Source organism: Sinohyriopsis cumingii, chromosome 11 (assembly GCF_028554795.1).
Source record: "Sinohyriopsis cumingii isolate HCF-2022 chromosome 11, ASM2855479v2, whole genome shotgun sequence".
Taxonomy (NCBI): Eukaryota; Metazoa; Mollusca; class Bivalvia; order Unionida; family Unionidae; genus Sinohyriopsis; species Sinohyriopsis cumingii.
Window position 1 is genome coordinate 5,777,479 of NC_142971.1, and position 26,397 is coordinate 5,803,875.

General features: G+C 35.3%; 2 protein-coding genes across 4 annotated transcripts in view; one reads left to right on the top strand and one right to left on the bottom strand.

The window, feature by feature from the left end:
* Positions 1–585: 585 nt before the first annotated feature.
* On the bottom strand, positions 586–21,496 carry LOC149787558 (cyclin-Q-like). The gene is made up of 6 exons (XM_089973705.1): positions 21,356–21,496; positions 15,759–15,856; positions 11,985–12,070; positions 9,551–9,683; positions 6,362–6,589; positions 586–4,749 (listed from the first exon to the last, which is right to left on the bottom strand). Exons 1-6 carry the CDS (start codon positions 21,411–21,413, stop codon positions 4,657–4,659), a joined length of 696 nt encoding a protein of 231 aa, XP_089829831.1. The 5' UTR covers positions 21,414–21,496; the 3' UTR covers positions 586–4,656.
* Positions 21,497–21,814: 318 nt separating this feature from the next.
* The window catches only part of LOC149787559 (uncharacterized), a 75,655-nt gene continuing 71,072 nt past the window's right edge, over positions 21,815–26,397 (top strand). For 2 of the 3 annotated variants that reach the window (XM_089973706.1, XM_089973708.1), the window contains exon 1: positions 21,815–21,930. In XM_089973706.1, coding sequence (XP_089829832.1) covers positions 21,916–21,930 — 15 coding nt within the window. In that variant the 5' untranslated portion in view covers positions 21,815–21,915. The remainder of the gene's footprint in view (positions 21,931–26,397) is intronic. The other variant, XM_089973707.1, reaches the window with a different exon arrangement.

A 26,397-nucleotide genomic window follows, 5' to 3' on the forward strand; every position in this document is an offset into this window, starting at 1 on the left:
TATGCATGACACTAGCCAGCATGTGTAACACATTATATGCATGACACTAGCAAGCATGTGTAGCACAGTATATGTATGACACTAGCAAGCATGTGTAGCACAGTATATGCATGACACTAGCAAGCATATGTAGCACATTATATGCATGACATTAGCCAGCATGTGTAGCACATTATATGCATGACATTAGCCAGAAAATCCTGAAGTCAGAATTGCTGACATTAAACTAGGATAGGCATTTTCAAAACTAGATGAGACTGAAATTTAAAAAATGAGAGCGCTCTTTAAAACATCCTACATCCAAGCTGTTATTGGAAACCATTTTTTTGACATGAAAATAATGTGTACACACTGAAAGAATGGTGTTAAACTTTGTGCTAATTATAAGAATAGATTCAGAGCAACAGACTTTGTTATATTAATTGATCAAGTCTTGACAGAAGAAGTTTGGGAAAGTCTGAATTCCAGTACATTCCTTTCCATTCTTGTCGATGAAGTACTGATACTGCGTAGTAACGTCATTCTGCTACCAACTAATAAAGATTTAAGTGAACCTACACAAAAAAGAACTTTAGAAAATCAAGGTCATTTATTTAGCAAGTTTATTTTCAAAACAAGAGTATCCATCTTCCAAATCCATTCAACTTGGACTGAATCATAACATTATACAACTGGCATGCTTATACTCTCTCTCTCTCTCTGTCTCTCATATATCACCTTTAAAGAAGGTTCTATAAATAATATAAAATATGATTTTGATATTGCTTACCAAGAACAGAAGCAATGTTATTTTGGAACATCTAAAACAAAATGTAGACTTACACACTACTGGCACTGACATTTCCACTTAATGCTGAGAAGTGTTTAGAACCCATTTACAACTAACTTCAAGTAATCATTAAAAGTCTGGATGTTAAAAGAATTGGATTTTTTTAAATGTTGATCTTTAGTATACTCTGTTATTTTTTTTACCAATTCCCAAGTTTTGAGTTCACTGTAAACAGACATATATATAATTTGTGGCTTTAACATACAGACATCTGCAAATGATTGTCTATGGAATTTTTATGAAGCTGGAATGAAAAAGTTTCTGTTAGCATGAGTTTTTAAAGTTGTTCTTCAACTTAAAGCAAAAATACTAAGAGTACAAAATTATATCCATGTAAGAGAATAAATGCGAGCTGTCCGAATTTAATCAGTACCACTTTGTTATTAAAAGTGGATCATTGTCGCTACTTGCTGTTTGCTGCTATTGTTTGGAAGACAAACATAACTGGACATTGTAGCTGTCATTATTATCAATTTTCATTAAGAATTCTTCCGGTTTCTATTGGTACAAAAACACGACTGAAGGAATCCTACAAAAGTATTTATTTAATTCTAGTCACAATTTTGAAGGAAACACTAGAAAAGAAACCAGGACTGGTGTCACAAATTTTGCAATTTTAGGACTCCATAGCAATATTTTTGCTTTTACTTTGTGAGGTTTACTAATGTGAAACCCTTCAGCACTAAAAATCTGTATTATTGTGAGTTTCAAACCAAATTATTTCTCAGGGAAAGTTAAAATGCTAACTTAGATAAATATAACCAAGTCCAATTTTGCTCTGTGTGTGTGTGTGTGTGTGTGTGTGTGTGGTGATATTAAGATTTTTAATCCTTTTATTCCAGCACATCTTATCAAATATTTTACCGTTTACAAAATTGCTAAATATTAATTACTAACCAACCTTTTTCTTAATGACTGCTCTAAGGGATATAATTCTCAAAGTGATATGTCTAAACTTTTTTTACATTTCAGGCCAAGATCATTTTAGTTGTCAAAAGAATTGTTCACTCTAAAATTAGTGCCCATTTACATGGATGCTTTGGTCAATCTATATTATGCCAGAAGAAATAAGTTCCCTTTTTTACAAGCAAAAAGAGACTAATGATACATCATTTATACTTCACTATGTAAAGACTATCTCAGATGGTAGAATTTTTTCTACATCTATGATCTTCCTTTTCTTTGGAAAGCGTCTTCCAACCATCTGCTGAACATCAAAATACTATATTATATTCTTGCTTTGGTGTTTGCCATAATTTGTCTTTGCACAAAATCATCAATATCCACTTCTGAGAAAATTCTTGAACAAGCACTGTGATTTAACTTAGTTACTCCTTTTGCAGTGTAGTTTCCAATACATATTTTGCTCATTATTGTCTTTTTGTATGACTGTATTATACATCTTTACTGCAAGTCTTTTATCATTCTGTGACCTTTCAGCTTTTGACCACTGATTATTGTTCCCTTATGTATAAACATCCTTAAATGCTGACAGGATTTTGTATAAAAAAAAGGAGAAGGAATCTCCTGTCATAAAACAAATGGGAAGTAGAAAAAAAAAAAAAAGAGGATGAAGAAAGAAATTGCCACAGTTCATTATTTACCCAACAATTAAATATCCATCTCTCTTTTTACCTGCTCCGCTATGCTAGAGCTATACTGAAATTAAAATCCTCATAAGATGCACCCTCTAGCAAAATAAGCACTAATTTCCTGACTGTTTTTGACCTTAATCTGTGCATGAATAGTACTAAATGATAAGAAACCCCTCTCATCTTAAGAACTGGCATATGTATAGCTAGCTTAGCCATTTTTAGCAAATTGGAAAATTTTTTATGGTTGTTTTGTACAATTTTCCACAGATCATGTGTATTGTCTCACGGATATCTCTGCTCAAAATTGTGATCTGGTGACTTGGCAAGTCATAAAAGAAACAGACATAAAAAAAAATTCAAATGGCTGATTTCCCACAAATATTTGCAAATATTATACAACACGCTTCCCATCTTGTTGATGTAAACTTCTGAACTGTAACATCCAAGATTTCTGAAACCTGCATCAAATTTTGGTTTCTTCTTTGGTGGTTCATCTAACTTGGCATTTGACATTGTTTGGTGGTTCATCTAACTTGGCATTTGACATTGTTTGGTGGTTCATCTAAATTGGCATTTGACATTGTTTGGTGGTTCATCTAAATTGGCATTTGACATTGTTTGGTGGTTCATCTAACTTGGCATTTGTTTTTGAAATATTGTCAACTGCTTGGTAAAAAATTCTACATCATCGTTCACTTTCTTCATTCTGCCATTTTCTCTGCACATTCATGCCACCACTGTCTTGTAAAGTGAAAAGAATAATTTTCTGCCCACCCATGCTCGACTATAATCTAACCTTTTAGAAACGGACCAAAGTTCACATATGTGCAACATCAATTGCAGAACTTCTTAATATCCTTTTTTTAATCAACCTATATCAGCAAACTTTTTGATGGTAAAGTCTGATCAAATAAGTATCCTTACTTTACATTATTTTAGATATTTATTTGTTCAGTTTATCTTAACAACTAAATAAAAATTATATACTGCACAAAGTCACATTTATAAAATGTTTGCATGATCAAACACCATGGCAGCATCTCTGAACATGTGGTATTCAACATTTTAATTGGACTTTAAACTAACAAGCCATAAATCAAAAATTTAGACCCTGTATGAGTTTATCATTAAGTTTATACAAGTTCTTTTCTTCCCAACAGAGTAATTGATATTTGTGGGTATTGTTACATGCATTCCCGTAAACAGCTGTACCAGTCTTCAAGCAAACGAAAACAGCTGTACCAGTCTTCAAGCAAACGAAAACAGCTGTACCAGTCTTCAAGCAAACAGCTGACTCAAGAATACATGTAACAACATAAAGTTTCAACAAACTGCTTTAGACATTAGCATTTTAAATCTGATGTGGTATGAAGATCAGCGCTATTTAAAAACACACCATAAGTGCAATAAACAGTATCATTTTGCAAAATGTCTTTTGATTTGATGCATCCAGATATAAAGTCCAACCTGAAATGTGTCCATAACGTTAAGGCAAACACCATAAATACTTGTTTACAAGTCAAGACTAACTGCAAACAACTTAGACCCTGATCTGCCAATGCATAATGTGCCAGGAGATCAGGATTTATGCTGTTTGTTCTACTCATTACTTCTAACAAGCTGTGTAGACCCAGATCTGACAGTGCATTAAGTGATGGCAAATCTGGGTCTATGCAGTTTGCAGTTGGACTCGACTTATAAGTGAATAGATACAGTAACTCTAGAAGACATAATTTGATCATGGAAAATGATACAATTAGCCAAATTTTATGTTCATAATGTCCACGGTGTTACAGCAAAATCCAGCAAGTAAAAAAGTAGAACATTCCTTGATAAATAATGGAACAGATCTGACAAATGCTAATCATATTCACAGTAGAGATATACATGACAAATAATAATCTCTTGTCTTTTCACCACCTAAAGAAATCTACTAATTTATACACAGTGTTTTAAAACCAGTCTGTATGATGTAAATACCAGAATGCACAAAAAGTAGTTTCATTCTATTCCCAATAATATGTTTAACTCTCTACTGCAGACCCAGGTAAATATTAATACCAGTGAGTACCAGTTTCTGAGATGCTTAAAGTTCACTGAGTCCAGTGGCCAGCTCAATGGAAGAATAGTGACTAGAAATTATCATTTAAATCATCTGTGCATTTGTTTCATGTTGGGTCTACAACATGAAATCATCTCCAGAACACAAAGTTTCCATTCCAGCTACTTGTACTATGTGTTGATTGTGCTTTCCATTTCATATACACTCATTATGTCATTGATTATTTCTTTTATTTCATCTAGTGTGAGGTCCTCTGCAAATACCTGCAAAAAGATAAAAACAAACTTTCTAAGAATCAGTCTCACCTAAAAGTTGCATTATGATAGCTATACATCTATATGATCTGAATATGACATTCTTATAATTGTTGTGACACTGGCGCCAGTGGACAAGTTTAACTTTTAAATTTTGATTTTTAACCCTGTCTGCACATTCACCATAAAAAAAAGATGCTATTGTACCATGTTTCAAAGTTGCACTTCCAGTACAATAAAGTTTTCAAAGGTCAATGTTACAAATCAACAGTTGGATTACTGAAAAGTCGATATTTCAGCTAATATATAGTACCTCTACTATGATAAATCCAGGGGACCTGTCTTGTGCATTTTTATAATTAAAGTAAGGTCAGTCTTAATGCCAGAAAAGTCTTCTTTATATGAAAATAATAAATGGTTCAACATTTCAAAAAGCATCAAATGGGCTTACTAGCATGATCGAGAAAAAATCCTCTCCCTTCTCACTAACAGAATTATTTCAGGAAAATTTATATTTTTCATTTTGAATTTTTTTCACAATGATTGAGAAGACCCATCAAAATACTGTGAAGAATTCATCAAAACTGGTTAAAAAATTTTGAAGTTAAGAAAGGTTCAAACAGCAAATTTCATGACAATTCTCTTAATCTGCCCTACTAGGTTGTGCAAGCTCTTTTCTGTTCAGCCAGTTATGTAAGCATTCAAACACAGCAGGTGAAAGATGGGCTAATTTGTTCAATAGGTCAGAGTGAAGGAAGGGTATCAAAAGAAAACCACCTTGGCATGCTGACCTTTATGTCCTGCAAATGACAGCAGAGGGATTCATACCTGAAATTAACCTAGTGACGCTGTTGTTGTTGTTGTTGTTGTTGTGGGGTTTAACGCCATTTTTCAGCACGATAGGCTATACATGGCGGCCAGTATTAATGGTGGAGGAAGAACCCGGAAAACCCCGGAAAGAACCACCGACCCACGAGAAGCTACTGGCAGGCTTTCTCACATGCCCACATTGGCTGAATCTTAGACTCGAACCGCCGCAGACAGAGGTGAGATGGCAGTGATCCGTAACGAAGAGCGCTTTAGACCACTCGGCCACTCGGGGCCCCAGTGACGCTGTAAATCAACTATTTCTTATCATCTAGACAAATGACCAACTATAAAATGAGCTAAACCCTCATGTAACCAACTTTTCACTGGATATCAGTTTTACCAGCAACAGACAAATTATAGCATTTTTAATAAAAAAATAGTCAAATTGAAAATTAATATAGCTGGAATAGTCTCCATGAGTTTTTTTTTTTATAGGGTTTCTCTATGAAACCAGAAGGAGAATCCCTGACTCTCAGAATGTGTAGAAAGCTTCTTGGGACCCTCCACATTTTTAAAAGTGCTTTATCAGGGATGAAATCCAAGAAAATCTTTTCCAACATTGTTAAGATATGCAATTTATTGTGGTTGAAAACTGTATAATACAAATGTCTGATCTATATAACTTTGCACTGTAATGATTAGGCAAATAAGTCAGTAAGTTTGCTGCCGAGATGGGAAGCATGTAATGTAATCACTTCTACACTATTGCACAAAAATAATATTCACATATAATATCAAGGATTTCACAGACCTTCCACCATTTGAGTTCTGCCTGCTTGTGATATGGGACCTCAACACCAAGACACAGCTGAGCAAAATACAACACACCCACAGCCAAATGCTGTGGCTTGTACTTAAGGCACACATTGCAGTGGTAAAAGTCACGCAGAAAGGCCCAGGCTGTACAAGCAATTGGAAGTTCCTCCCATTGGTACGGTTCAAACCAGTCTTTTAGAAACTTCAAATAGTGTAGCAAATACTGAAAAAGAAACAAAAGATTTTCATAAATTCTGATAGATAATACTTGCCCATTCACATTAATGTTAGAAAAAGAACTCTACTAACTCCTGAATCTAAGCTCACAGTCCTTCTTAGAAGCTTTTAAAAGTTCTCTCTTTCTCTGTCTGTCTGCCTGCTTGTCTGTCTGTCTGTCTGTCCATATGTATGTATGTAAATGCAGGCGGTAAAATATGTGCTTCATTGGCACAGTTACCATCTAAAATCTATGCATATTAAATGAGAAATACACCTCTAGTAAAAACAGAGAAGGCATATATAATATTTTACTTTATTTAGAGAACCACAAATTGGTACATATACGTGTATACTGTTTATATATACATGTCTAATATATAGCATGAATAGAGTATCAACACCATGTACTCACCAGTGAATCTCACTACATACATTGAATCCACAATACAAGTGATTCTGTTGAAAATATGCACACAAACAGATTTAAAATATTCAATAATTTTGTCATAGGTCATATAGGTCTGAATTCAGTGGAAAAACATAACGAATGATGAAGCACATTTATTTTTCAGTACGTTCTAAGTCGGTAAAAGTTAGTTTGCATTCTAAGCCACCGTTGGAGGCGCTTGTAAGCATAAACTTTTTCTCTGCAAAATGGAAACTTTCACAGCACCGTTAATGTGTTCCAGTCAGGTTGGAAAATGCAAAAATCCATCCGATTCCATTGCTTTTATTTAAGTTTGGTACTGACTTCCTATGAAGAAAGGTTCTTTATTGTTATTGAAGATTGTAGTCGGTTTTCTTTTATGAAGGGTCCATGCGTTATTGAAGTCACCACTAAATGACAGCTTTAGAGAACCAAAGAAATGCCCATTTTTTATTGTCATGGCAACATCAAATAATTGTATTGCATGATTGCGACTGATTTTTGTTTCCATCTGCTAAGTACGTTTTAATAACAATTGGTGCTTTTAGGGTAATCTGTTTCCTTTGAAATTTCAGCAAACTATTTTATCTGGGTACATTTTTAGAAAGGAATTGGCAATCGTTTGGTCTATTCTAGTTACTGTTCCTCCCTGCCTATTAAACAGACCAACAAGTAAGATGGTTTTATTTGTTTTGTTTTTTACATTTGTGGCAGTGGAGTGATGCTGCCTTTCCATGCATGCATCAGAAATTTAACAAAGGGTCAACGGAAGATAGAGACGCAGGTGTTCTGGTCTAATGACAGAGATTATTACAGAAAATGTGAGTGTTCTAAAGGATTTAATTCTGAGTGAAAAGAAAAGGAATTTTACTTACCATCCACATACAAATGTCAGTCTATATAAATATTAATTACTAGCAAGCGGCCAAAAATTCGGAAGATAGATTATGAGATAATGCCTTGTCTTTTGATCTCCATTACCAGAAATGTCAACAACAAAAAAGCACATATCTCACAACATACAGTGCTACTCCTGCTATTAGTCAAGAAAAGCGGATTATGATATAACACTGTTTAGATTGTTTGTCAATATGGACAAAGAATTTGTTTATGTAACGATAGATAAATTTCAGTATATTTTATGTCAAGTTTGAGGCTTCTTTTCATGGGTCCTCTGAATTTCTCCACTCAAAGCCAGTGGTTGTTTATACAAGTTTAAACAGCCAACAATGTCGCCAATAAAAAAAAATATCACCAGATGGTATATTTGCTGCCAATAAAGGAAAAAAACAACACATTAGCAAATCCCTACACGATCCCAGAATAAACTTTTTACATGTTACTTTTTGTACTTTTGAGACAAATACATATAAAATTTCAGGAGCCACAGCACAATCGTCTTGTATTATTCATATGTCATCTCTTCCCCAAAATGATAATAAACTTTTTATTGTTTTTGTGTACTTTTAAGAATTTGTTTTTTTCACGTACGAGAAAAATACATGTATATGAAATTTCAGGAGCCACACCACAACTGTTTTACATCCGAATTCATGTTCTAATGGAGCATGCTGTAATAATAATAATAATAATGAGGACTTTGTATAGCGCCTAATCTTTAGAAGCTCTAAGCGCTTTACAACATTAGACAACACCTATAAGATAAAAAACATAATGATATTACAAAAACAAACACCATGAAATTAGAAACATTAAAAAACATGCTGAGAATATTTAAGGTAGGAAACATTATTAGGTCTTTATGTTTGTTCTTGCAGTCGAAATAAGTGCTTTTTGAGAGCCCTCTTGAATGTGATCACTGTGTCTTTGTGTCTAAGTTCAGTGGGCAATTCATTCCACATTGCTGGGCCCTGGTATGCAAAAGAATGCTGTCCATATGACTTTGTTTTCATAGTGGGAATAATGAGTATACGATTGTCAGAAGAGGAGCGTAAGTATCTTGCTGGTGTGTACACATGGGTGAGGTCGGATAGGTATGTTGGTCTAGAGCCCGACAGTGAAACGTAGCACAGAGAACAAATTTTGTGTTTGATTCTGGATTGAATGGATAGCCAGTGTAGGGTACAGAGCAGCAGGGAGGTGTGCTCTGATCGTGGTACTCTAAGTATGATCCGAGCAGCTGTGTTTTGAACTTTTTGAAGTTTCTGGAGCAGATATTGAGATGATCCAGACAGAATTGAGTTACAATAGTCCAGTCTTGAAAGTACTAATGAACACACAAGTGTTTTAGTGGCATCAACTGAAAGATATTTGTGAAATGAGCTGATGCGTCTCAGCTCAAGATATTCAGCCTTGCATATGTTAATGACATGTTGGTGCAATGTGAGAGTACTGTACAGAGTAACACCTAGGTTTCGTACTGATTGTGTGAATTTAATGTTGGTGTTGCTGATATTTATTGTTTGAGGTAAAGGATGTGAATGAGAAAGTCTTTGTGTTGTGATCAGAATGGCTTCAGTTTAATACTGAAATTAAAATATAATTTACTTTGTGCACTGCCATGGCAACAGATTTTACCTTGTGTGGCAGATTGAAAATGACCTTGAACTGCAAGGCTCGCAGGATGTATAACTCACACCTGGCCACACTGTCTCTAAGCAAATAGTAGGTCTCACCAATCTCCAGGGCAGGCTTGTTGCGATGAAGAGTCCTGCAAAAAATCAATTTACAAGCTTCACTTAAAATCAAATTATATTGTGTCATTTCTTTTCTAAGTTTTAAGAAAACTTTTTCACTTTCTTCCGCAGAATGATTTTTGAGTGAGGAACAGTTACAATGATTTAATTGCAGAAGGTAACTATAAGCATGTTTATGTCCTCACCCCCCCCCAATATGATATGTTTATGTAATTCTTGACTAAATCAATCACTGGTATTTTTATTCAATATGATATCAAAATGCAACAAACCTTCACCAACTTTATTTCAAGAACCTGCTAACATAATATTACAATACCGAAATTATTTTTATGGGAATTTTGAACAATGGAACAATCTTTAAAGTGACACAATACAGTGCTTTGTGCATGGACACTGACGACCCAGGGTCGCTCAGAAGATCCGGAGAAAATAAAATCGTTTGATGAATTTGTGAAAGCCAGAAGAGTAGAAGATGATTTCATTGACAATGTGATCATTAACATTGATGAAATTCTAGTGTACTTTGATCTCATTCCTGGATAGAATTACAATATGATGGGGGTTAAAAGTGTGAGAATAAGCACGCCTGATGAAGATTTTACAAAATCTGACTTTAGTCATTTCAGTTCTCGTTTCTGGAGATGTGTTGCCTCAAACAATAATTTTTCATGGCATGGGAAAGCTAAAATCATGTTCATGCGCCAAAGAATGTACATGCAGGAGAAGGGCTGTGTTGATAAGATGATGTTGCTGCAGTGGATTAAAAAGTTTTATCTCATGCACAGTTTTATATTTTTTAAATAAAATTTCAGTTGGAGTACATTTTCTAACAAGCAATTTTCAGGTGTCCCACAATTTACGACTCGAAAAAATTATGTGTTCCAGAACATATAGTGCACAAAATAATTACTTTTAAAATTAATTATGGTGTCCCAACAAATATGGTAAATACAAGTATAATTTTTTGTGTGGCTACAACATATTATCATGACAATACAGTATAAACATGGCATATTATCGTCCTGAAATTACTGTATAAAGTGGCAACATTATCAGATAGTAAGAAAAATGGCAACATCATGATATGACAATAAGTGGTAACATCATGATGTTTAATAATATAGTAAAAAGTGGCAATATCGTGATGCAAATTTTGATTGATGATAACAATACTAACATGTAGTCAAATACATGGGAACATCTCATGACGTTGGGTTTTTCTGAGGCCATACTGCAGTAGATGAAAATTCAGGTCTGGCACACGTAAGTACTGTCAGTAAAATGAATTTTGATACAGTTGGAAAAAGGTTGTTTTTAGAATTAGTTTTACGTCTCAAGGAAGATATATGCACTTTCAAACTGAGGATAAAACACTGGACCTTATTTAGTATATTCAAGCACCATGCCACTTAACTTATCCTGTTGCCAGTTATCACTCTAATACATTTATAGTAATACCCACGCGTCTTAATAAGCAAACACATTGCTTTGTTGTAAACAAAATCCTAAACAATTCTCCTACTAAGCATACAATGCATTCTAACCTTGGCACACTTTGTGGGGAGGCCCCGAGTGGCCGAGTGGTCTAAAGAACAACAACACACTTTGTGGGAAGAATACAGTTGCTCTAACCTGCCATGGACATCCTGATTTCCTTTGATCTCACCAAAATTAATCTACAGTAATTTGTTATTACCTAGCTTTATAGGTTAAATGAGTCTCAAAAATGAATCAAATATGCTTTATTCAGTATGATGAGTATATACTGGGAGAGGCAAGTGGGGAGTTTCCAACAAAATCAACATGGGGCTAACTCCTTTAGTATGTTTATACTTGTTATGGGAACATTGTTTATGATATCATTTGTATGCACTCATTATGAGCTTCAATAGAGCAAAATTGATCAAGAAAATATTTGTGTATGTGTGATTTAGATTTTTAATGTAACTTTAATAATGTTTCAGTCATATTGCTATGATGTCTGCGGTGTGGCAGTTTATAGTGATTCCTAGCATTGGGGCATCATGTTGCAGACATGTAGCATGATGTCCCACCCAGTCACATTATCCTGAGACCAGGCAGACCAGTCCTAACACTAACCTCTTAATGCTGAGCACCAAGCGAGGCAGCTGTTAGTACCATTTTTGTAAGTCTTTGGTATGACTTGGCCGGGGATCGACCTCCAGCATCCGCTCTAACCACTAGGTCACCGGAGTGGTGAAGATATTTTTGTAAGTATTACATCAAATATGGTATATCTATAACAACACCTGATGCTGAACTTAAATTTTTCAAGGTAAAAGAATATCTACCTGTATGCCACATTGACCACATCACGCAGGCTGATTAACTGTTCCTCAACTTTGGCTGCTAGATACAGGCATGTTGTTCCAATAAGCTGAAAAGGTAGAAGATATATATTGTACTTTCATTCAACAAATCATAGGAACAAGATAGAGGATAACAGTGATCAACAAAATCATGATCAATGACTTCCATGGACTGTATCTTGATTAACATTTGTAACAACTAAAATAATAACCAAAAAAACTCTCAGTAAAACTGTTCTGATGGCTCCAAGAAGGCAAGAAAATTAATATTCAAATAATCAACATTTGGCAATATTGAGATAATATGTTCCCAACAAACCAAATCTAACTTACACAACCTTAAACACATGACTTTAATGTAAACTGTAAGAATGTTGAAGTTCATGCAACATTCACCACTGAAAAGTGTTTTTTGTTTATTTTAATGATTTTTAATTGCACTCTTTAACACATCATTGACTTAAAAGAAATGGGAGCAAAGTACATGTACCTTTCCCAAGAACACAACAAGGCAGTAAACCTGGGCTGGACTGGCTGGGTATTAAAGTTTTGACCCTTCGATTATAAGTCCATCACTCTACCAATTGAGCTAATGCATTTCTTGGAAAGGCGATACCACTGTCTCACCATACTTATGCAGATATAATCAACAAGCCAACAAATTCCAGGAATATTGGTGTCCCCAGTTTACCAATATCAAGATGCCCTAAAATCTGGTTGAAATACTAATATTAAAACATATACTGTGTGGAAAGGAACATATGTGAGTATGACAATCAATGATTATAACTGCTAAATGATGCAACATGTTGACAATCCAGTTCAGCCATTAAGGTCTCAAGAAAATCAAGTTGCTTACCAGATTTGGTTGAAATCCAGTAATAATTATGGGAAACAAAACTGGGATGGGGGTTAACCCAAATGCATAAGCTTACATATGGGGTGGTGGTGTACTGATAATGTACGTATGCAGAGGAAACCTGAGGGGGTGAAACCTTGAAAATAATTGTCTAATACATAACCTGTTCAACTGGGTTCAGTTGGCGTTTGAATTTTAGGAGACACTAGACAAACTTTTTAAAGTTATGCAGCTTATTTCTTTGATGCAGCTAGACATTCAACGTCAGTGGACTACCTGTTTTATTAAACATGTTAATATTATTAATCCTGGATCGTTTCTGCTTGGATTAAATATACAACGTTGTATAGAATTCAGGGGGTCAAGCATACATGTACATGTGGTTTTCTTTTTAAAAAGTATGCATGTGTATGGGGTGGGGGTGGTCAAGCTTTGTCAGATGTTTGAGTACGTACTAAATGGATGGCCCCATATCAAGTTTTTTCAAGGATTCATGAAGCAGCATACCAATGTGGTTGAAATCAAATAATAAAGGATTTACTATGTGGATTTAATAGTGGGTAGGTCTGGCAATCTGGGGATATAACTCTGCAAAATGATGACACAGAAGCCTGAAAATCAAAATCAGCCTCATCATGATAAAGCACCAAATTAAACTAAAATCCAATTAAGGATGTTATGAAATCAAAATAATGATGCAGAATAATGAAAATTGATTTCATGCAAGGTCATATTAATTGTTCAAACAAGTAAAATCAGAAAATGCAAATTGCTCTTTTTGCTAACCCGGGTAAACAGAATGGAGAAATTCACAGGGCAGCAATAGTGCCCTAGGAATTGTATACCATGCCCTCCTTCCTCATCTCATCCATTGGTAACTAAGCAGACCTAAAGGAAAATTTAGAAATATGGAAGATTTACTATGTTATCCACTGATTTCCTTCCAAGTATCGGAAATCTTCCATTCACTGTTGAACCTGTCTCTCATTTCTTATTATCTTTCTTTGAGAAAATTCTGCTATCTGAATCAGAATCACCTATCTCTTATCTTCATAGCCAGGCAAACATGGGGCCAACCAGATGCTTGGTAATTTTATATTTATTTAAAAGTTGTGTGCCCATATTTTGGAATAATCATTAACAATCTGCTTAACTTAAAGTTAATGTAATAACAGTAATACATTCTGAGAGGGAAGTGGCAATGACAGAAACATATACCATACACATTGCCAGCAGATTACATCATCACAGACCAACCATATGACTATGTATGTGCAAATTTAAAAACCGGCAGCAAAGGTAGAGCACTCTGAATCAGGTCAAGGCAGGTACAAAAGAAAATGGCTGGATGAAAGAGTAATTATCCTGGATTATCTTAATCACATACCCAAGAAGAAGTAAGAATAGGTGTCATTTGAATGATATGGCTTTGAATTAGATGATGGAAAGTTTATTCAGTAGCAAACTAGCTTTAAAAGGATATCAGGAACAGGAAATATCAAAACATACCAGCATTTAGTGCATAGTGTATTGGCAGGTTCTAAAGCATCACAGGTGGAAATGATAGTGTATGGGAACTACTACAGTAAAAGGCCCTGGGGAAATAATAGTGTATGGGAATTGCTACAGTAAAAGGCCCTGGGGAATGATAGTGTATGGGAACTGCCACAGCAAAAGGCCCTGGGAAAATGATAGTGTAAGGGAACTGCTACTGTAACAGTAAAAGGCCCTGGGGAAATAATAGTGTATAGGAACTGCTACAGTAAAAGGCCCTGGGGAAATGATAGTGTATGGGAACTGCTACAGTAAAAGGCCCTGGGAAAATGATAGTGTAAGGGAACTGCTACTGTAACAGTAAAAGGCCCTGGGGAAATAATAGTGTATAGGAACTGCTACAGTAAAAGGCCCTGGGGAAATGATAGTGTATGGGAACTGCTACAGTAAAAGGCCATGAGGAAATGATAGTGTATGGGAACTGCTACAGTAAAAGGCACTGGGGAAATGATAGTGTATGGGAACTGCTACAGTAAAAGGCCCTGGGGAAATGATAGTGTATGGGAACTACTACAGTAAAAGGCCCTGGGGAATGACAGTGTATGGGAACTGCTACAGTAAAAGGCCCTGGGGAAATGATAGTGTAAGGGAACTGCTACTGCAACAGTAAAAGACCCTGGGGAAATAATAGTGTATGGGAACTGCTACAGTAAAAGGCCCTGGGGAAATGATAGTATATGGGAACTGCTACAGCAAAAGGCCCTGGGGAAATGATAGTGTATGGGAACTGCTACAGTAAAAGGCCCTGGGGAAATGATAGTGTATTGGAACTGCTACAGTAAATGGCCCTGGGGAAATGATAGTGTATGGGAACTGCTACAGTAAAAGGCCCTGGGGAAATGATAGTGTATGGAAACTGCTACAGTAAAAGTCCCTGGGGAAATGATAGTGTATGGGAACTGCTACAGCAAAAGGCCCTGGGGAAATGATAGTGTATGGGAACTGCTACAGTAAAAGGCCCTGGGGAAATGATAGTGTATGGGAACTGCTACAGCAAAAGGCCCTGGGGAAATGATAGTGTATGGGAACTGCTACTGTAACAGTAAAAGGACCTGGGGAAATGATAGTGTATGGGAACTGCTACAGTAAAAGGCCCTGGGGAAATGATAGTGTATGGGAACTGCTACAGTAAAAGGCCCTGGGGAAATGATAGTGTATGAGAACTGCTACAGTAAAAGGCCCTGGGGAAATGACAGTGTATGGGAACTGCTACAGTAAAAGGCCCTGGGGAAATGATAGTGTATGGGAACTGCTACAGTAAAAGGCCCTGGGGAAATGATAGTGTATGGGAACTGCTACAGTAAAAGGCCATGGGGAGAATAATGAGACACTCATTTACTTACATATGGATCAAAATCCTTCAGCTTGTTTTCTCTGAAGAATTTGTGGTAAATAACTGCTGCAGCTGCAAGTGGGACAGATTTCAGGTGCAACTTTAATCCTACAAAGTAAAAACATTGTGGTAGTGGTTGGGATTTTGGAAAGGTGATGCACACACAAGAGAAACCTAAAATTCTCCAAGTATCATCAGATAAAAAGCTTAAATTTGTTATGCTCATCTCTGTATCTCATCCATTCCTAATATTTTGAAGTTTGTGTTATAAAAAGCATACACAATAAGGAGGAGTACTACAACTCTATACTTCAACAAAATGCTTTTATAAATTAATGCAAGCCGTTCTATGCAGATGCCAGGTAATATATTACACACCTTTATACAAAAAAAGACCAACCATTTTAGCCAGCCTTACACACTGTACATATTTTTACCATACAGTAAAACACTGATGGACCCATCATCTGCACTCATAGCTCAACAACACATGACCAAATTCAGTGTCACCAACTTTTGAGAGGATCTGCCACACAAAACATTTTCAGTTATCAGGAGAAACCAATCATGTTTATAAATATAAGGACATCCTTATGTGTTGTAATACTTGTATACAAATATAAGGATATCCTTATGTGTTGTAATACTTGTATACAAATATAAGGATATCCTTATGTGTTGTAATCTTGTATACAAATATAATGAAATCCTTATGTGTTGTAATACTTGTATACAAATATAAGGATATCCTTATGTGTTGTAATCTTGTATACAAATATAATGAAATCCTTATGTGTTGTAATACATGTATACAAATATAAGGATATCCTTATGTGTTGTGATACTTGATTGCTGTTGTTGTTGTTGTTGTTGTTGTGGGGTTTAACGCCATTTTTCAGCACGATAGGCTATACATGGCGGCTACTTGATTGCAGATATAACGATATTCTTATGTGTTGTAATATTTGTATACAAAAATATAAGGATATCCTTATGTGTTGTAATACTTGTATACAAATACACCAGCATATATTGTTATAAAAAAGATCTGCAGTTAAAATTGTTGAGGAAAACAAGCAAATTTGAGGGACCTTGCTTCATATGAAGTAGGGGAGTGTAGTTTTGTAGAAGAAAGGGCTAGGTAACAATCAAGTTGGTCATATAAAGCTGTGGAGTGTAATTTTGTAGAAAAAGCAGACTTGAATGTGGATTTATCAATAATGACATCACCAGAGAAAATCATAAACAGAAAGGCAGATATTGGGGGTCTGGTGCTTTCAGAAATAACTGAAGGCTGCTGCCAGAAAGAAACAGAACACCTTTTCCTGCCATAATTGAAAAGTATTCACTATGGTTTTCTCTACAGGTGGTAGATGTTCATGGATAGCTCCTGAAAGGACCAAACACTACTCCCTGTATCTGTGCAAATTATAATATATGAATATTTGTTCTGTTGTGCTTCTTCCACTCTGGAACCCGGCCTGTTCTTCAGCGATTATTTCTTCTGCATGTGGTTTCAGTCTGTTCAAGATGATCTTCAGCATTACCATACAATAGCATGGTTGATCAAAACTGACAGACTAAAGTTCTGTAATTTTGGCACAGCTGGAGATTGCCTTTTTTGGGGAGTGTTATAATCAGAGACTGGGTCCATTGTGTTGGCCATTCACCTGTCTGCCAGATCTTGTTGCAGATTTTTGTTAGTAGGTCTTTCACTGATCCCCCCCCCATTCTTGATAAGTTCAGCTGGAATGGTGTCTACTCCAGCTGCCTTCCCATTCTTCAGTGCTCTTATTGCTGACTCCACTTCTTCTTTGAGAATGGGGAAAGCATCATCATTTGAGGAATCTGGAACTTCAAGCACCTCTGGGTCTCCTGTGGACTGATAGTTGTAGAGTTCTTTGCAATACTCAGTCCATCTTTCTGCAATGTCACTCACTTCTGTGAATTATTTTCCATTTTTGTCTTGAATGGTACTGAGTCTTGGTTGTTTCTGTCTGGTGAGGTCTTTCACAATTTGGAATGCCTTTTTGCTGTTATTCTTTATGAGACTGCTCTCTATTTCTGTGCACTTTTGTCCAATCCAATCTTGTTTTGCTCTCAAGTTTTTTTCTGATACTCTTGTTTATTTCTCGGTACTCCATTGCCCCTGTTGTGTGTCTGGTGTTTTTGAGGTCTCTTCGGGCATCACACAACTTCAGAATCTCTTCTATAACCCAGGTTTTTTTCTTTAGGCAATAGAGGCCAATGATGTCCTTGGCAGTTGCTGTCATGACTGTGTTGAAGGTGTCTGTCATCTCATTGACATCACCATCCATCACAAGGAGTGGAGCAAATTTTCCTCCAATTGTGGCTTGGAATGACTTGCAGATATTAGGGTCCTTCAGTTGTTCAAGGTTGAATTTGAGCCTGATGTTCTTTGGCTTGTTAATTTTCTTCAGCCTCACTCGTAAGTTCATAATCACGAGGTCATGATCACTCCCAACATCAGCACCTGGGAACGTCCTTGTTTTTGCTCTACTGATGCCAGATCGGTAACGGTTTTCAACCAGTATATAGTTTATCTGGTTGTGATGGGTTCCATTTGGTGCATGCCATGTCCACCATCGTGAAGCTTTATCTTGTCCCAGGTTGTTGGCTAGTACCAAGTTGTTGTAGCTTGCGAACTCGAGCAGCCGTCTTCCTCTTTCATTGGTAAGCTCATTGCAAGAAGGTCCACAATGATCTTCCCAGTCTTTTAGAGCATCTTTGCCAACTTTGGCATTCCAGTCTCCTAGGATGATAAAAAAGCCTGCTGTATTGCACCCAAACAAAGATTCCATTATCAATGATAGCAAAAGGTATATAATACCAGGTTTACTATTGTCCAATCAGGAAAGGCCACATTTACGAAATCAATGGGGCCCAGAGTGGCCAAGTGGTCTAAAGCACTCTCTGTTACGGATCACTGCCATCTCACCTCTGTCTGCATGAGTTTGAGTCTTGGATTCAGCTAATGTAGGTATGTGAGAAAGCTTGCCATTAGCTTCTCGTGGGTCGGTGGGTTTTTTCTTGGGTTTTCCTGGGTTCTTCCTCCAACATTAATACTGGCTGCCATGTATAGCCTACCTTGTGCTGAAAAATAGCATTAAACCCCACAACAACAACAACCAAATCAACAGTAAGCCAAAATTTTAATGTTTTAAAATTTGTATTGTTGATAAACATTCAGTACTCTGTATGATGACAACTGTGTAAAAATGTGTACGTATTTGCAAGTTGTGCAGCTGCTGTCATTAAGGCAGAAATTAGATAACAAGAGAGATTGTGATAGCAAATGTGATTAACCCTTTACCTCATAGAGCATAGTGACAAAGTGCATCGCACTATAAATAGAACACCTGTTACCTAGTTGACAGCATATGCATAGGCCTGCCTGTGAACTGTTAAGCAATGTAGTGTATGTTACATTTAACAGCAGGTTTAACCATTTTACATTTTTGGTACATTTATTATATGTGGAAAAATTTAAGAGTAAAGTTCGATTATTATAGCTGTGTAATTATTTTTCATGGAAGAATTTTTTATGTGCTTTAAAATCAAGAGAGAACTCGTTCACTATCATGTCAGTGAGGCCGCATGACCAACCGTAGCTGCCATTTCCGATACTCGAAATTTACAAGGTTTTCATCTGCATCTACATCACTAAGTCATCTGAATTTGATAATTTATAAAAACTAATTGCTGCCTACATCAATATCAGAGCCTTTACCTAAGTTATCAAAACTTTCATGGTTGTGATTCTAATTGTGAAAACTTTTGTAAGTACTGACTGAAATCCGCGTCCTCCAATTTGGAGCGTGTAGATTACAACCCAGTTACTTTAAATAGCAGATATCAACCAGTGCATATATAGTGACCACGTGATCTGACATAATTGTCATTCACAGAAATGAAGGTAGTTTCTAATGGGGGGGGGTTCCCTGAAGGTGGCACTACAAAAACCAGCTCAAAATGGCTGATGTTTACAGCAGGCGTCAAAAGGGGCTTCCATGCGAATCTTGTAGAGGTGTCAAAAGGCACTTCCATCCAAATGGAGTAGAGGCATCCAAAGACACTTGCATGAGGTAAAGGGTTAAGTGAAGAGAAATGCTGGAAGAATGAACACAAGTGGCTGAAGTACATCCCTGTAGTGGCTGTGATGCTGTGCACTTAATATATGGAGAAATATGAAAGTATGTGGGGTACTTCATTCCAAGTCTTGTTGGTGAAATACAGTTGTTATTGTTTGGAATTGATGATACTGAATAATAAATGTTAAATTAGAAACATAACTGGCTTCTGTTTGAGTTTTTCCAATTTTATTGACAGTTGGCTCTGATTCCACACACCTACATGAATGTCAAAATATCTATAATGGGGTGCGAAAGGAAAAAGGAAACACTGACAATTTGCAATTGCACTCTCTCCTGTCATTGTTTTTTTTCTGCCATTTGGTGGCAGCTGTGCACATTACAAAAAATTCCACATGTTCATTGCACCATGCACTGCATGTTTATCAACAACAGTATGAGAATTAGAACACATTGTTCAGTATAATTCTGGATTATTTGTTCAAATTCAGGGTCAACTGCCAATGAAACACAAAGGTATTCTGTTCCAACATAGATTATTATTACTAAAAATGAATATTATAAAGGATTTTATGCCATGGATAAACAGAAGAGAGATTATCTGGAGGTCAGTCAAAATGAATTTATTGATTAGTAGTAAGCACCATATGTATAATGTTTCTCGATTGATACATATAAGACCTTGACACTGATATTTGTGTTTTGGGCATCAGGTTCTTAACGCGTAATTAACAGAGCTGTGCAACGTGTTTTGATGTTGACTAACATGTAATGAAAGTCAAATTTTCAGGAATATCTCACACAAATGGCTACTAAAATAACAACGCTTTTCTACAAAGTAAATGTTTAAGTCATAATGTTTTAGTCAGACTTTACTTATTCTCATGTCTTTTCTCTAATAACTTCAAATTTTCACAAAAGAAATGGACCTGTTTTCAAGTTTTGTTGACCTACATTTCAGTTGCTTGAAAAGCAATGAAAGCTGGAAATGCCGAAATCAGGTTAAGTTGAAATTCTATTCTTTAATGAAACGAATAAAAATATATTATGCAATGTTTCATTTCATTCGAGAAACCTATCCCCCACATTAACCTACTTTGGCATACATCGACTACAGTCGCATTTCAACAAATTCCATTTGCTAGTGTCAGATTTTGATTCCACCAGGATAAAAACAGCACAGAAAGTACATATCAATTTGTGGAAGAGCGTTGATATGAGCTGCCAAGTGTGTGAAATATTCCTGAAACTATGATACTCAACCCACATCGGAACACGCTATACAAGCCCGTTATTTGGGTAGTAAGACACAGCACTAAAACAAAAACAAAAACATGCTATATCTTACATTGTAGGACTAAATATAGACTAGTGTAGTACCCAGTCCAAAAAGTATGGGGTACTAATATTATAGCACTAAAATAAAAGGTGGAAGTGATGCTGGATAAATGTGCTTTGACCTTAAGGTTCCCGAATTAATGTGGCAAGAAGTTACCTGCTTCATTAATAAATCTGATAACTCTAAAATGGACTCTGCCTTCGTTATCTGACATTCTTTACTGCTAAATTTCAATCCCCAACCTATGTCACTCAAGGACTTTTACATCATTCACTAAGAGATGCATTCAATTCAGCGTTAAATGTAATAAATCCGTTTAAATGATTCAGATTTAAAAACGGAAAAAGTATTAGGCGCAGGATTTGAGTACTCAGAAAATATTCCCTACACTTTAGAAATGTATTATATTAAATATTTAACTGGATACGTAATTGATTGAAAATGTCAGAGAATTTTAATAAAAATTGTTTTAAGCAATATAAAATAAATCTATATAACTGATTCTTATTTTGCGTTTGCTATATGAAGTTTGCTTTTGATTCTTTTGTATATTTATGTAATTATTTGTAATGGATAGATCCCTACGGAAGGGGTTGTTTCCCTTTTGCCGCATGCGCAGTTCACAAAAACAACCGCCAATTTGAAACAAACTTGACCAGACCTGACAACAGCATTACTAATAATACTGAAAAAGTGAAACTTTAAAAATAATCAAGATGACAAGTGCATTGGTAAATTTACGTTTTAGTACATCGTTTAAGATGGGTTCAGATGCGACTTTTGATTTAATTATTGATAAATGCTACGTGAATCAAGTTTTCAACTGATCCACGACTTGTCAGTTTGCAATGCGCGAGAATGTTCTTTCTTTTTCTTGTAACGCGTGTAATATATATGTATGTAATCTTTCATAACTTACAAATCCACCTTGACATACTGTAATTTGCTTTAGTTCAGTGTTGCATATAAAATGGAATGTTGGCACCATTTCATCAATAACGAAAGCAAGTTGAAACATGCAGACTTTAAAGTGTAACCTATTTTCGTGTGCGTGGAGTAGAGAGAGAGAGAGAGAGAGAGATTAATGTATTTGCCATACATCAGTCTTCGAGTGCACGAAGCACAAAAGTCATTATTTTAGTTTGTTTATCCATTAAACAGCCCATGTAAGGTCAGTAAGTCAAGCTAATTTGTCTCACGACAAGATATATTCATTGTTTCTCTCTTGGACATTCAGCTGGGATGTCATAGATTAAACTTGTTTGGTAAGATTTATTTGGGGACATGAGGAAATAAATTTTCAATATACAGCTGAACAGAAATGTCTATTAATTAAGTGTTATATATGTGAGCTGGTTGTCATTTTTAGGGATAAATGAAAAAATACAACACTAACTGCAGGTTGTGGGGTTTATTAATGGACAGGAAAGGTATGGGATAAACCTAAAACAATACAAATTGAATACCTAATATACAAGACTAGAAGTAACCACAAACAAGACAAACACAATACCCAACCTGCTAGCTGGCATTTCATAATCTTAGCACAATAAAATGCAAATGATGTCTTACCAGTCCTGGAGCATTGTAATTTTTAAAAAATAATAGCAGACTTGCCAACCCTTATAATTTTGCCATAAGTCTTACAAAAATGATCCTTAGAATATGAACTTATGGCATGCAAGCAAAAACTATGGAAAAAAATTTGTTGCCAAAATATCTGGATAATAGGTTCATCCATGTTTCATTTGGATCCAGATTTCATAATAGAATTAAGGAAATTATTCAGGGAACCCAACTAACTTTACAGCAGCACCCCTGCTGCTTTAAAATGCACCCATTTATTCATACCAAGCATTTGCATGATCAAACTGTTGATATAGAATTTGTTTAAAATGGCGTCCAGAAAGCAATGCATGTTTAAGATGACTGGGGGAAAAAACCTCTAGAAAAGTGTTAATAATCAACACTGAAGAATAAAATGGAATATTCAGATTCTTGTGAATAAAAGCTGGAAAGGACACAATTACGTTTATTGGACATCACATACAATTTGAGTATCTTGTGGCGAGAGATGAGATTGCTGTCATCATGCAAAATGCAAAAATAATTTCCAAGAATTAAACCAGGTTGAGAGATGTCAACAAGCCATTGAGTTGCATAGGGTTTGGAACTAAAGTATGTGCAGCTGTACTAGTGGTAAATAGAGTCTACGCATACTTTACAAACGTTTATGTTGAATATAATGTTTATCTTCACTGCATCAAACTTTTAATTATTTTTTCCAGCTATACAGTAGCACTTATTGATATTTTGTTCCACCTTACTGAAAATTGGTCAATCTTACGGAAATAATTAAACTGCCTTACTGACTCATCAGGCATAGCTATTGCTTGTTTTCACTCGTGAATTACAAGTGCTCTTCGTATGCACAAGTGGAATGACCATAGCTCTTGTCTGTCCAAAATTGATGGGAAATCAATGTTAACACGCCATCATGCACTGTGATTGATTGCTCACTCAATTACTATTAACCAACACATTGGTCATTTCCTTTGTATTTGACATCACAGAAGACAACAAACCTATTACCTAAACACTGGAACAGACTATAGGTGAGCAAACATGGGCTGCTAAAGTGTAATTTGGTGAAGGTTTGCATCCACCAGTGGCAGTTGGTATGTAACACCAGACCTGGTTCACTATTCTTCAACAAAAATAAATTTCTGTTACTGTGTTGAGTATACCTTTCCTATCCAATGTAGTGGTACTAAAGTGACTGATCTAGGTCAGCCCCAATGGGATTTGAACCCACCTAATTTTTCTCGGAAGATCATTAGCATCATATTTACCATTCAATAGTAATATTAATATATGAACAGGGTCACATATTTTCGAGTTAGTCAGAATTTTATCAATTTTTTTATTCATTTTTTAAAATGATTGAGTGAAATAAAATACTGTTGTTGGGTGAAATACTATAGTGTTGTTTTCTCGAAGAAAATGATTTTATTAATAATGTTTTTTAGTTTAAATGACTTAATCATGAAAGGATATTACTCTGTAACACAAAAGGAAGAGCCATTCATGAGCCATAAATGACACTTTCTGGTACATGTAATACTTGACTGCATATTGTTTGTTTTTTGCCACACTTGTTACATATTATATATGTGTGTATGTGTATGTTATGTATATTTGATCTAATTTATATTTGATTTAATTTCATTGTTCATTGGTTTTATAAAAAAAATCTTCATTCCATTACAGCCTATTGTAGTGTAACTTTATTTACTGGATTTAACATTTTCCAGAAAATCGGTTTAGTTTTATTTGACCTGACTGTTTTTCATAAACAACTAATAATAGAAACTTTGTATCAAATGCTGACCTAGTTCCTGACCTAGATTCAGAATCAGTAACAGTTGAAGTAAACAACTTTTTTAAAATTATTCTTTCTTAGTAAGATTCATAAAGTAAAATCAAGGCCATACTGAGAGTATGTGATGTTAGGCATGTAAAAAGCTTCTATGTTGTTCTAGAAGGATGATCATGTGACTTGCATACGGGAATCTGTTTTGCATCTTAAATTAGTGTATGACTGTTTTCTGGATAGAATTTAGCCATTTGGGCTCTAAACCACTGACACTTAAAGGTGTTTTGTTGTGACCAGTTTGAGTTTAATTTTTAATTTTTCTTTACATTGTTTGGAATCCTAGAGATTATTTTTCCCTGGAAATACTTGTGCTCTCACTTAATTCTTGGACGAGGACATTTATCAAAATTTACACAGAATTCAAACACTGGAATATTATTTTCTGTGATTCAACAAAGAACTGTTGTCACATCAGTATGACGTTGACCACAGCATGCGTCATCACCTTCCATTTTGGATTTCATCAGGATTCAAGCTCAGTTTCATTTGGACTTTTTATTACTAGGACTTCTGTTTTTTAATTCTTGGATTATTTTTGGATTTGATTCATAAAACTATATGTTTTTTTTCTCATTTTTTACTTTGTTTTTCATGGGAAATAAATTGTTTGTTAAATTTTACAATGCTTGTTGTCTTCACCCTTATCTTGCTACGTTTTGTAATAGCCTAAACATAACAGTGTGACAATTTACAAGAAAACTACCTTATGGCACAGAATTTTGACATTTGTTTGCATTTTTTATTTAGTAATGTTTTGAAACCAAAATAGTATAGAGTTTAGCACCTTAGTATATCAATTTTTTTTTATCTACAATGCAAACAACAAACAAGAAAACACTGAATTTACACTTAAATGCAAACCACATGTTTGGTAATGGCCCAGTTACAAGATTCAGGGCCTCCCTTGGAAATATTTTTCTTTGTACCATGAAATTTGCCAAATTTAAACATTTGGAGCCACTTTTCAACCATAGAAGCCATTTTATGCCATGTGTAATATATTGGCCCTACTAGCTATACATTATAATGAATTTTAACTTTGTACCTAGATTACAGTATTGTAATTGCAAGTTAGTAATTAATCAACTACCCTTAATTAAGAATGTTGTTTTTTACTTTCTAACAGTTCACTGTAAAATCACAGTTGAAAAGATTTCTAAACTTGGTTGAAACAACCCCTGTACCATGTACATGAGAGCAAATGCACAAGTCTTCAGATCACAATGTTTAACCTAATTTCTTTGTTGCTGATAAAACTTTACCGTAACTGTTCATAGACAACACACTGAAGAATTAAAGTCAGTATATGAATGAACTAAACCCTTTTTTTAATCTAATTGGCACAGCCACCATGCAAGTACATCTATTTTTAGAAAGAGGGATTTTCTTAATGTAACCACTGACTTTATAGCTTTATTACAACAGTCCATTGATAGGATTGCAAATATATGGTCGTATTTTTTTTGTCTACATACTTGGTGTGACATTAGACATTGCTTAAATAGTATTTGCTTTGCTGAGTTTTTTGTCTTCTTTATATTTTCACAAAAATGAATGTACTCAGAATACATCCTTGACCTTACAGCATCTCGAATTTCACAATAAGTAGATCTTCAATAACATAATATTTTGACTCTGCTTTCTATGAATTGTATATTTTTCTGAATATATTGCCCAATGTTTTATGCAAGGAGATAATCTAATAGAGTGATACTTCCCAGACACAGCAATGTCTGCCATTATTTACCCATGACAGGTTTGC

Bases quoted from the DNA above. Each gene is read 5' to 3' on its own strand.
- LOC149787558 (XM_089973705.1), bottom strand. From the start codon at position 21,413: ATGTCAGATAACGAAGGCAGAGTCCATTTTAGAGTTATCAGATTTATT. The intron at 12,071-15,758 runs GTAAGTAAATGA...CTACCTTTTCAG, and splicing joins TGAAGGATTTTGATCCATAT to CTTATTGGAACAACATGCCT. The intron at 9,684-11,984 runs GTAGATATTCTT...GATTTTTTGCAG, and splicing joins GTGGTCAATGTGGCATACAG to GACTCTTCATCGCAACAAGC.